The 13,196-nt window shown below is 46.0% G+C and overlaps 1 protein-coding gene across 1 annotated transcript; it reads right to left on the bottom strand.

Moving 5' to 3' along the window:
- Positions 1-391: 391 nt before the first annotated feature.
- Positions 392-11,795, bottom strand: LOC146042445 (uncharacterized). The gene is made up of 3 exons (XM_083162436.1): positions 11,783-11,795; positions 1,451-1,747; positions 392-510 (listed from the first exon to the last, which is right to left on the bottom strand). The coding sequence occupies exons 1-3, from the start codon at positions 11,793-11,795 to the stop codon at positions 401-403; spliced, it is 420 nt and encodes a 139-aa protein (XP_083018562.1). The 3' UTR covers positions 392-400.
- Positions 11,796-13,196: the final 1,401 nt, after the last annotated feature.

Here is a 13,196-nt window from a genome sequence, read left to right as displayed (position 1 = left end):
ACCGATGCGGTGTATTTACGCTCAAATCAACACTATTCTCATAAGACCCAAATCTGTACCATGACCCGCTTATGCAATTAGGCAACCTCATTAAAAAGGGATTGTTTCTAATGGTCATCTATTATTTATCTAATTGATAATGAAACACTTGACTACCACTTTAGATTAACCCTTTCATCATGCTAAGTGCACAACGTTTTTTCTTGACCCTTTACGCACATGTGTTATCTATGCATATGTTTTTACCTTTTGCACCTTACATAACTAAACACCATTATTTAAAGTTATATACTTATAGTTATATTTATACTGTAAAATAAAACAATAACAGACAGACCACTTCGAACTTTCAACAAAAATATTTATTATACAATAACAACAACGTAAAAATTTAAAAAATTTACAGCAGCAGGTCACATACTGCCTCCACCTCTGCGGCCATAACAAGAAGGTGCTGCCGCAGCCTGAGTAGGGCCCCTCTTAAGCCCTCGCCTTCTTGCCTCTGGGGATCTGTGGGCATGTTAAAGGGGGAACAACATTAATTATGCTATTCAGGTTGACCTTGTACAGTCAATCCTAAGTACCTACAGCATGATAATTCATACATACAAACAATTACATAGGCAATACTGTTTGTAATGGTAAAAATAAAAATGGGCCCACACACACACACTGGCTTACACTACTGAATATGTGACTGATAAAAATCTCCTGCCTTAACACTCACCAATCTACTAGAAAGCTACATCCAATACAACATGCCACATTTTGCCATACATATATACCTGCATGTCACTGCTTAATAGCTAAACTGCATGATAGATAGATACATAGATGGATACATAGATGGATGGATGGATGGATGGATGGATGGATGGATGGATACATGGATGGATGGATAGATACATAGATGGATGGATGGATGGATGGATACATGGATGGATGGATACATGGATGGATGGATAGATGGATGGATACCACATTTAAAGGCTAGCCTAGTCCCTCTACCCCTTACTTCCTGAATCATTGTCACATTGCCAGATAGGTGAAACTGCTGCACTAATCCGCTTCCTTACACCAAACAATTTCTAAAGTCAATCCATCCTACAAAATAGCTTTGCAAAATACATGGCAACAACACAGGCCAACTGGCTAGAGGGGGGCCCAGGGGAAATGCCCACTTGTCACTCCATTATAAATCACGCCTGATCATACTCCATTGATGTTTTATTTGTGCTTGTATAGAAAGGCCCTCCATAAATAAACACTCATCACCTACGTGAGCTTCCAGATTAAACGTTTTTTGCTTGGCCCTATAACCCCTAAGTGTGTCTGTTGTATCCCACTTTTGTTTATTAATTAATAATAGAGTAAAACACACTAGATTCACCAGTGGTAGCTAACAAATAATACTAACACCAATTATTAATGATGCCTTATGTTTACCTACCAATTCCTTCTTCCTCCACCACCTCACATGCCTCCTCCTCGTCCAATCCCTCTGAGGCCACCTCCTCCTCGGCCCCTTCTTCAATGGCCTCCTCAAGGCCCACTTCTTGCGCGGCCTCCTCCTCCGCCACTTCTTCTGTGGCCTCCTCCTCCGCCACTTCTTCTGTGGCCTCCTCCTCAGCCACTTCTTCTGTGGCCTCCTCCTCCGCCACTTCTTCTGTGGCCTCCTCCTCCGCCACTTCTTCAGGGGCCTCCTCCTCCTGGCCCTGCTCACGGGCCCGTCTTGCACGGTCACGTGCTGTAAGGAAAATCAAAATGCAGTGTGTTAAATAAGGCACATGATTTGTTCATTCATCATGCATCCAAAAAAATGAGTGTGAGGTTATCAAACTGATCGTAAGACTGTAATTATGATATTTTATTAGGTGTAGTAATTAATGTACTATTTTAGTCCGTCTGTACCCTCTTGTTCTCCATATATGTCTATATCCCCCAAATCTGTGTGTATTTCCAGATCATCTATTATTAGGCTGTATAATCCCACCAGAAATGTAATGTCTGTATTTCCCAGGACTTTATTCATGTAAGCATTATACCATTGATACCATTTGCCCGTGCCCTTACTTGGTCATACAGGAAAAGGGTTATCATAAACTGTCCTCCCAAAAGGCAATCTCCACAGGGGGTGATCCAATTACCCTGCTATTGTGCTGCTATTTACAGGAAAGAGATAGCAGAGGAACCATCGCCACAGGGGGGTTTACAATTCTTTGTAAACCTCTGGGCAATACCAGACTTAGTGGAACCGGGCACCACAGGGGGTGATCTAATTCCCCTGCTATCAACAGGAAGGTTGTCCACAGGGGGTGACCACCACACAACGTAATCAGCTGGTTATTGTTCGTTGTATTGATACTCCCTTGCATATCACTGGTCACTAGCAGACTTACTGGAACCGACCCAGCAGGGGGGCTGCAGCAGATGGCCAGCTGGATATTACCTGGGGGGATGTGTCTGACTCTGGGGTCCACCAATCCGAACCAAGTACCGGCCCACTGGCAGTTTAAGCCCCGTGGGAAATTGGAAGTTTTTAAAATGACTGGCACACAAGCCAGGAAGAAGAATTGATGGACTGTCCTGGACTAAGAGGTTATGCTCTGTCTAGGTATCGTGTGGACTTATCTGCTGTCACTGCTGTGGGGAGGAGTGATAGTTTTGTGCTTTGGACTGTGATGCTACAAGGACTTTGCTACCCGGATGTTTTTATGCTACCATTTGAATCTTTTTCCTGTCTTCATCTACATGTGTGTGCTGTGATAAAAATAAACCATATTTTGGTTTCATCTGCTCGGTGTCTGAGTGATTGAAGAACCCCGTATCTTCACATTTGGCGGCAGCGACAGTGGTATCATTCAGACACCAACCATCGAGCACAGAAAGCACAGAGAACAGAGGATCAAACCGTATGTAAGGAAACGGAAAATGCAATAAGGTGATGTTCAGCAAGTGAGCAGGTGTCAGTCCTGTGAAAGGGAAAATGTTTCCAAGGAAAGAAAATCGATGCCTCAAGACCCCTGGAGCAGAGGAGCTCAGGGATGGAGGTTCTTCAGTGTATCGGCAGGCTGGGAAGCCGGATCTGTTATTTATTGTCAGGAAAATGCAGTATATCTGGGAGTACTGGGAAGAAGCTCAGCAGATGATCAGCGGGTGGAGAGTATCAAGCATACAGGACAAGTTGTGTTACCTGGGGGATGCATTCCTGCACTGTAAAGGTGAGGCCACCTCGTGGAATCTGCTGGGGGAGCCAGAGTTTGTAGAATTTACAGAGGAAGTGATTGCTACAGTTACCCAGATGCTACAAAGAGGTCAATATTCTGAGGCTGAAGGACAAGTCCAGAATAAATTGATGCCCCAGATAGAACCAGAGGAAAGGTCTAGAAGGGGGCTACTGCAATCTGGGCAGACAACCGAGGGGTCTGCCACAGAATTAATTGTTACCGCAAGAGAAGGGTCGTTGTCAGGGGGGCCCCTAACTGCCCTTGAAGAAATGAGTAGGGAGGAGCTGATAGCAGAATGTCAGCTGCGAGGTATACCCATCCAATCCTGCACTCGCGGGGAAATCCTTCAGCAGATCCTTCACGATCAGGGAGATCCTACAAATGCATTTGCTGATTATCGGGCATGGATCCTCCATTTCGGTGCACAGTTGAGTGTTTGGGAACAATTGCAGTGTCTGGAGAAGTGCTTCGTGGTGGCAGAGGAAGAGGCGATTGATCGCGGGCTCCTGGATACCCCAGCATGGCAAGATCAGTGTCGCAGGGGGCGTGATGAAAGGCACCGCCTGCAACAGCTTCTCCCACAGCCTAGGGGAGAAGCTGCTCAGTGTTCTATACAGGGGAAGGTTATCCCCAAAATGAAGGAAGTGGGGCCTGTGAGCCAGGCACCCCGGGAGGAGCTGCACTACTGCTTCCCTTTTGCTGAGGTGGGAGATGCAGAATTATTAACCTGCTGCCAGGGGATCTATGAGGACTGCGTCCAGGAGGAGATCACCGTGGTTAGAGGAGTATCCGACAACATCCAGGCCACAAGCATACCAGTCGCAGATGATGTCGTGCTTCAGGCTGCCCAGCATATTCAGCTGGGGAAGGTGGTTATCCTGGAGACTGAGGACTGCGCAGAGGAAGCGGCAGGTGAGACCCAGGCTTTTGAGGGGGTAGGACTGGCCTTGGACCAGCCTGCCCTGCAGCCACCAGCGGAATTGTTCCTGATTGAGGGTCCCTTCTCAGCCCTGGGCATTGAGACCAAATGCTGTACTGAAATTTGCCATGCCCCTAGTTTGGGTTTGAGGGAGGAAGGACTTGACAGAGTGGCGGAAGTGCCAGGGCCAGGGCTCCGATATTGGGCTGCCGTTTGGCAGATGTTCCTTGGGCAAGAGGGGGAGGTGGAAACTGCTCCCTGCCCCCTTGTGCCAGAGACAAAAGTAGTAGCACACCCTATAGGTGTGCCCGGTGTGAAAGTTTACGATGTTGCAGAGGGGGGGTACCCAGCATTTGAGGACGGGGGATTGCTAACTCACTTGTTAGTTAACATGCATAACTTCTATTGTGATATTGCCCTTGCTGCTTCTGCAAACCAGCCGCCTTTTACAAGATGGGTTTGGTATGATGCCACTCTGTGGGACTCAGGTGGTAGATCCAAACCTCAGATTCTCTGCTCTGCATCCCACTACAGGTTGTTATTGGTTCCAGAACAACTTGGTACAGGAACTAAAATAGTAGGGGAAGGAATGTGAGGTTATCAAACTGATCGTAAGACTGTAATTATGATATTTTATTAGGTGTAGTAATTAATGTACTATTTTAGTCCGTCTGTACCCTCTTGTTCTCCATATATGTCTATATCCCCCAAATCTGTGTGTATTTCCAGATCATCTATTATTAGGCTGTATAATCCCACCAGAAATGTAATGTCTGTATTTCCCAGGACTTTATTCATGTAAGCATTATACCATTGATACCATTTGCCCGTGCCCTTACTTGGTCATACAGGAAAAGAGTTATCATAAACTGTCCTCCCAAAAGGCAATCTCCACAGGGGGTGATCCAATTACCCTGCTATTGTGCTGCTTTTTACAGGAAAGAGATAGCAGAGGAACCATCTCCACAGGGGGGTTTACAATTCTTTGTAAACCTCTGGGCAATACCAGACTTAGTGGAACCGGGCACCACAGGGGGTGATCAAATTCCCCTGCTATCAACAGGAAGGTTGTCCACAGGGGGTGACCACCACACAACGTAATCAGCTGGTTATTGTTCGTTGTATTGATACTCCCTTGCATATCACTGGTCACTAGCAGACTTACTGGAACCGACCCAGCAGGGGGGCTGCAGCAGATGGCCAGCTGGATATTACCTGGGGGGATGTGTCTGACTCTGGGGTCCACCAATCCGAACCAAGTACCGGCCCACTGTCAGTTTAAGCCCCGTGGGAAATTGGAAGTTTTTAAAATGACTGGCACACAAGCCAGGAAGAAGAATTGATGGACTGTCCTGGACTAAGAGGTTATGCTCTGTCTAGGTATCGTGTGGACTTATCTGCTGTCACTGCTGTGGGGAGGAGTGATAGTTTTGTGCTTTGGACTGTGATGCTACAAGGACTTTGCTACCCGGATGTTTTTATGCTACCATTTGAATCTTTTTCCTGTCTTCATCTACATGTGTGTGCTGTGATAAAAATAAACCATATTTTGGTTTCATCTGCTCGGTGTCTGAGTGATTGAAGAACCCCGTATCTTCACAATGACATATTAGACCCACATTACAGCATGTCAAACATGAAGTACCACACAGATAGTGTATGCCATGTTTAACTCATGATCAACCAGGTTACCTTATTGCCAAAAAAAAGGTAATGGAAGCATTAATGTACAATTGGCCATTTAATGTGTAAACACTTACATCGTGCTATGCTGGCCCTTATTTCCTGGAGCTGTTCTGGCTGCCGGCGCCTCAGATCAGACCATCGCCGCTCCAGCTGGGCGATGGTCCTGCGCACCTGGGTGCGCGCGAATATGCGCCTGTGGGCAGCGGCATACGCCTGGCGCTTCTGGCGGTTCGTTATGAACGGCCCCGCATGCCCCAGCCTGGTCTCCATAACGGAGACCAGTGCCCTCAGCTCCGCGGCAGAGAAGGGTGCTGCTCTACCATAGGCCGCCATCTTAGCAATTGCACAATTCAAGCAATCATGTCCTGTAATTGGTTGTTCAGAGTGATATTTGGTATTAACTTTATTGTTCATTTTGTCATTAACAGCGTGTATGCGCCACAACAGACGGCTAACAGATTGCATCGCCAAACCACACTTGCTGTACCTTTGCATAGTTGAGCAGACCATGCCATTACTTAGTATATCCTAAACAGACAGGGTGAAAGAAGTTTGCAACCCATTATATATAATCTATTACATTCACCAAACATGGGTGAAAAGAACAGGTGAAATAGTCTGCATCACTAGCCATTTACACCTAACTCTGCAAGGTACTAAACAGCTTTATTATAGTGAAAGCTATACAGCAGAAACATAGCAAATAGTGCAAGACCTTTTCCCAATATTAGGCCATGGTGCCATGTGTACACTTACCTTGAACTGGCCCACACTAGAGATGTGGAATGAAATGTACCTAGCATCAAGCCAGTATTTGGACACCTTTCACATGTGATTTGGATGCAAGCACTGATTACTATTGCCTGAGTGGTGGACTGGATTTACATATGGAATGGTTAGTGTAATTTGTAGTACATACCAAAGAAGTGCACAGTACAAATGGACATTCACATATACATTTCATGTCTGACCACAGTTTTAGTTGGTCATTGGTGTACAAATCTGCAATTAGCTACTAAATCAGACTTACTAAGTTTGCCAGGTTGTTTTTTTTTTTTTTTTTTTGCTGGTAGGGGCGTGGCCTATGCGCCGCACGGTCTACGCGGCCGTACGGAACGCAGGGTGTCACTGATGTACGCCAATTACAGAAATCGGATATAAAGGTGTGCTAGAAAACTGCAATGTTGTTGCAAACATGGCTGGCTCACAATCTGACCAGGAGTGCCAGGATATTTTGGAACGCATGGACTCCATCACCTCCTATGTGCCCCTCAGCACAGACCAGCCAGGGGCAGATGAGCAGGCTGCTGGACCATCCACATCAGCCCAAGCAGCAGCTGGCCCATCTTCTGGCTCAGCAGAATCATTGGGAACACAACAGGTGGCTTCCCAACAGAGTAGCCTGGCCAGCACTTCAAGTACAGCGACAGGTGGCCGTGGCCGTGGGCGTGGCCGAAATAAGCCAATGGAGGAACCAAGCAGCAGAAACATGGCATTCGAAGCGCAGGAGCTTGCCATCCTGATACCCCGCGCACGGGATTGGATCGAGTGTCCACAGGACCGGTTGACACACACAAGGAGATGGAAGATTTGGGAGGACATAACTGCGGAGATTAATGCGGTGGCTCCACAAGTTCGTGAGACGGAGCACGTTAAGAAGAGGCAAGTTCATGTGTAGAAGACCAGTAATGTTTAAAATAAATGTTAGATGAAGTTGGGAAATGGCCGGTCACGTTGCTTGGATCCACAGACATGTTTGCCATGTCATGTAATTGATAGTTATTGTAGGGTGAGTGTGAATGTATATTCTAAGGCAGTGATTTTCAACCTTTTTACCTTTTGGCACACTAAATAAGATTTTAAAATTGCCAAGGCACACCATGAGATCCCCACAGGGCAAAAACCAACCTATTGCCCCCCATATAAAAAACAATCACACTGGTCCCCAGAGGTAAATGAAAAGAAGAGACCAGTAAATAACACTTGGACTGGTGGTGGCTGTAAACTAGTTTGGGCATCTCTAGATCTGGAGGCACACTTGAGAACAGCTCAAGGCACACTAGTGTGCCACGGCACAGTGGTTGAAAAACACTGCTCTAAGGGTTGTTTTTATATTTTCAATGATTGTAAGTTGTGTGTAATGAAGCACATGTTGTAATCTGTTGCAGATTGCAATGAATGGTACAGCAAACATGAGGAGTGACATGTAGTAAAATGTAAACTTTGATTGCAGGTGGCACGACTTCAAAACCAACCTCAAGAAGAAATTGAGCAAGCGGTGGGAACACAGCCACACCTCTGGGGCTGGCCCCATGCCATCAAAACTGAAGCTCACCCCCCTGGAGGAGATGGCAGAGTGCTGCATTGCAGTAGAGAAAGTCCGGGGGGTGAGCACCATGGATAGCGAGTCCCCAGCGGAATTCTTTGCTTTTTTTGTTGAAGGTAATTATTTGCCATGGCATACGTAGTTGGTCCTAATTTGCTTGGAATGTGTTGTAATTGTAATTTTCTCTTTCACCAGCATCCCCACCGCTTGGTGAAGAATCTCTTGAGGAGGTAGAGGAGTCTGTGCCACCTGCCACCAGTGCCAGGCACGTGCAGCAGCAGCAGCCACCGGCCAACCCCGAATACGACAGGTGTTGGCAGGTGCTTGGCCACATTCACCAGCAGGGAGAGTTAGCATCAGAGCGGATGCGTAGGACCGAGGAGGTCATGCAGGGTTTGGTCACCACCCAGCAGGCAATCGCTGGGAGCCTGCAGGCTATGGCTGAGGCCCAGCAATCAATTGCTGCAAGCCTGCAGGTGCTGGCAGATCAAGCCCTGCACCAAAATGACCTCCTCCTCCACCATAATGAGCTTATGGTGGAGCTAGTTTCCAGCAATAGGGTCCTAATGTCATTCGTTTCTGGTGCATTCCCACCAGCAGCACTCCCTGCTGGCAGAGGGGGAACACCATCCCCCCCTCACCAGCATCTGCTCCACCTGGGCCACCATCCGAACATGGCCGTGGCCGAAGAGCTGCTGCACGTGGCAAGGAGCCTACCAGGGCCAAACGTGCCCGCAAATGAACTTGTGTCCGCATTAATCTCCACCCTTATGTCTTCCCAAATCTTTCATTGAGCTGTGTGTGTCAGCTTCCTGTGTCCAATCCCGTGCAGAGGGTACCCACATTTGCCCTCGTTTCGAATGTCATGTTTGGTTCCCCTGTTGGCCTCTTTCGGCTAGCATTACTGTGTGCTGTACTTGAAGTGTTGGTGCTATACTTTTGTTGTGAAGCCACCTGATGTTTTCCTAATGATTCTGCTGTGGCTATGTATGTCACAAAATCATTTATTTATTAGATATTATTTTTGAATACTCCTGGCATGGTACCTTTTAATTTGTTACAGTTTCCATTTTATTTAATAAGTTCTTGTAATAAATGTGTTTTTTTTGCCCCCAAATGTGTGGTTTAATTGATACATGTAGAAGTGACATGTCTATTTCTATTATTAAAAGTAAGTTGTGTCCATTATTTGCAGTGTAAAAGTGTGTGAAAACTGCAGCATATATGTGTGTGTTTAGTAATGGTCCATTTAAGCTGCAATGGTTCCAATTGAAGCACTGACAAGCGTGTAATTAATGAGTAATGAGTAAAGGAGTGGATTGTATTGTGTTCAGCTGACATTGGTTGTACTAATTAGGCGTTCCGATTGCCTAGCGTATGGTGGTGTCCGCAAAGCAATACTTGCTTATGAACACCGCATATTTCCTGCCTTTTTGTTTGCGTGCATTCGGTGTGCTGTCCGAATGCACGCGTACCAGAATGAGTGCACTCCCTCGTGTCCGCCCATGTTTCCGCCCAGTTTAGCCCACTTTGAAAGTACGCCCCTGTGTATTTCCGAATGACGCCCATATTTTTTGAGTGATTGCGGTGCACATTTCTGTATGGTATTAGTGAGTACAAGTACGGAGACCATGCGTGGCACATGCGCATAGCGTTCCCCACGCATGCGCAGACGGCTAAAAAACGCCATCCGAAAGTATTTGGAAATGTACGCATCAACCAGAATAAGACCCTATATATGGATTAATAGAGGAGCTTTTTTGACTATATGGAACCTTGATTAGATTCTCTTATAAAGGACGGAGCAATACAGTATTGATAACATGAGTGAATAGAAGAATGTACATATAAATATAAAAATAAAAGTAAAAATAAAAATAAATATAAATAAATAGACTATACCGACTGAGATAATAATATATAAAGTAATGTATGATGCAAGAACCATATAGCGATGTGTCTTTATGGATAATGCATAGATATAGCAGTAATCTGAGTTTATATATCGAAGATGTTTATTTGTAAACATCAACAACATCGTATACTAGGGGTAAAGAGGGAATGGGGGAAGGGGTGTGGGGGTGGGAAGGGGGGGAAGGGGGGTGGGGTATGTATACGTAGGGATTAATAATAACAAAGGTGACCAGGTTGTGGATTTCAGATATAATCATATTAAATAAATAATAAATGAATACATGAATGGATCCATAGATTAGGGATGGAGTAACAAAGGTTATGTCACAGTCTCCCGGACCACGGGAGTCTCTTACCAGGTCCGGGGTCGTGGATGGCGCGGGCGGCGAGCGCGGGGTCCCAGGCGGCAGCAGACAGGGCAGCGTCATTCCCATCAGTCTCTGCTGCAGCTCCGGCGGCCTGAAGCACGGCTTCCGGGTATGCGGGCACGCGCTCACTAGGGGCGCGCGCGCCGCATGCTCAGGGATTTAAAAGGGGACAGCAGGTTCTGACGTAGTCAGCCTGCAAAATAAAAGGAAGTCTCTGCCAGGCAATCCCTGCCAGAGTATAGGCTCACACCTACTCCAGCGTCCTCGTGCTCCCAGTATTGTATTGACCATTAATAACTATATTTGACCCGGCTAAGTTTCTGACCACTCTTCCGCCTGACCCTTCTGTACCTTATCTGAGCTATCCCCTGTATGACCGCAGCGTGCTTCTCTGACCATCCCTCCGTCTCATCCCAGTGTCCCGCGAACTGTGTTACCCATGTATGACCCGGCCTGACCTTGGATTCTCTTTGCCTCTCCCTTGGGTACCTACCTGACCGCACTGATACCGATCTGGCTAGACAACCACCTCTCCATATACCACGCCTCTGTCTCCAGCTCATAAGGAAAACCTGATCAGAGGACCGCGACTGACGTGTCAAGTGCCGCAGAAGCCCAAATCCCAATTGGAGGGGTCACTGGCAGAAAACCTTTGGCACGGTTAGACTCCGCACCTCTGTGTTAGCTCGAGCCAATTCCCGAATGTTTATGAATTATTGTTAAGGTGTCACTACTGGATGTATATGTATTTATTTAATTGAATATTTTATGAAACACAGGAACAGAAAGTTTTCCTACTTCCTGTGTATAGGGTATATAAACCCCATGTTATATACACCTCTGTACACTTGAAAAAGATCCCAGAGTGGATCGAAACGCGTTGTGTGATCAGAGGAAGGTGATTGCTTGCTGACTGCTGCCATCTAGATTGGGACCTTGGTTGAAGACACTCCCTGGTCGGATCGTCCGGAAGACCCCCCAGGTTGTAGAATTCCACGTTTCACCATCTTTCCCTCTACACGGCAGTCACAGTGATTACTCTGTTTTTTTATTTCATTTTATCTTGTATGATATGTACTTCTGGATGTGGAAGACATTAAAGTTTTTATGATCCATTTACTGAGTGGTCTGAAAGATACCTTGATGTGAACGGCACAGCCCTTTTTCCAGTGAGTTGGGGTACACATCCCCTTGGTAACATCGTTTGTCTTCCCCATTAAAAGATACCTTTATGTGCGAATACAACATCCACACAGTGTGAGTTGGGGTACGCATCAAAAATTAAAAGATACCTTGATGTGTTTAATTGCCACATCTTTGATGTGAGTCTGGGTACGCTTACCTTCATATTCCATTTCTTGGTGGAGGAAACAGTTGCACAAAATCCCGCCCACCTGCACGGGTGCATTAACCCACTTGCTGTATGGACAGATTTCAATTACATGATCCCTCTGTTTCTATTGTTTTGCATGAACTATCATCAATGAAAAATTGACTACAAGGATCTTCTGTTCCACCCATCTGTCCTATAAGACCCAATGAATAAAAGGGAAGTACTGTAAAAATATTTTTTGTTATAAGCGCTATAGGGTCTCCACTTGAAAAATTTGTGTGGTGGATGTATTGTTGGAGGAGTGGTGTCTCCTCATCAGGTGTTTGAAACCCATTAGCAGCTGCGCCCAAGGGTGATCCAGCCATCCATTTTTTGTATTGACGTCACTGTACTGTTTCCTCCACCAAGCTGGGTCCTGGGATCAAGCTTCCGGCACCTTATCAAGCCTTTTCGGATGTTTTCAGCAAGAAAGAAGCAGAGAGACTGCCAGCCCATAGGATTTGGGACTGTGCCATCGATTTAATACCTGGGAAGTCTCCTCATCGTGGTCGGGTATTTCCGTTATCCATGGCTAAGTCTCAAGCAGTTTCAGAATACATCAAGGCTAATCTGGAGCAGGGTTTCATTAGGGAATCCAAGTCACGGGCAGGAGCAGGCCTGTTCTTTGTCAAGAAGAAAGATGGGGGTCTCAGGCCCTGCATTGACTATAGGGGTCTTAACGCCATCACTATAAAGGATCGTTTTCCCCTCCCTCTAATTTCTGAACTCTTCGACAAGATCAAAGGGGCAAGTTTTTTCACTAAATTGGATCTCCGCGGGGCGTATAATTTGATCCGAATAAGGTCAGGAGACGAGTGGAAGATAGCCTTCAATACGCGGGATGGACATTTTGAGTATCTAGTAATGCCGTTCGGCCTAAGCAACGCCCCGGCAGTCTTCCAAAGATGCATGAACTATATCTTCCAAGACCTCTTAAACAAGTTTGTAATTGTCTACCTAGACGACATTTTAATTTTTCCAGAGAATCTTCATGTACATCAGCATCATGTTCAGGAGGTACTTTCTCGCCTTCGAGAACACCGGTAGTATTGTAAACTGGAGAAATGCTCATTTGAACAGCAAGAGATGCCTTTCTTGGGGTTCATTGTTACAGGTTCGGAATTACGGATGGATCCCAAAAAATTATCTGCAATATCTGACTGGCCGCAACCGGTGGGTTTAAAGTCCATCCAACGTTTTTTGGGCTTTTGCAATTTTTACAGACAGTATATTAAAAACTATTCTTCTGTGGTGGCTCCAATAACTAAGCTTACTCGCAAAGGAGAGAATACTAAAGAGTGGTCTTCAGAGGCTAAGCAAGCTTTTTCCTTACTTAAACAACTCTTTGTATCTGCACCCATTCTGAGGCGTCCTGATCCTAACA

The sequence above is a fragment of the Crinia signifera genome, chromosome 19, assembly GCF_055691185.1.
Source record: "Crinia signifera chromosome 19, ASM5569118v1, whole genome shotgun sequence".
Lineage (NCBI taxonomy): Eukaryota > Metazoa > Chordata > Amphibia > Anura > Myobatrachidae > Crinia > Crinia signifera.
This window is presented reverse-complemented; position numbering and strand designations above follow the sequence as displayed.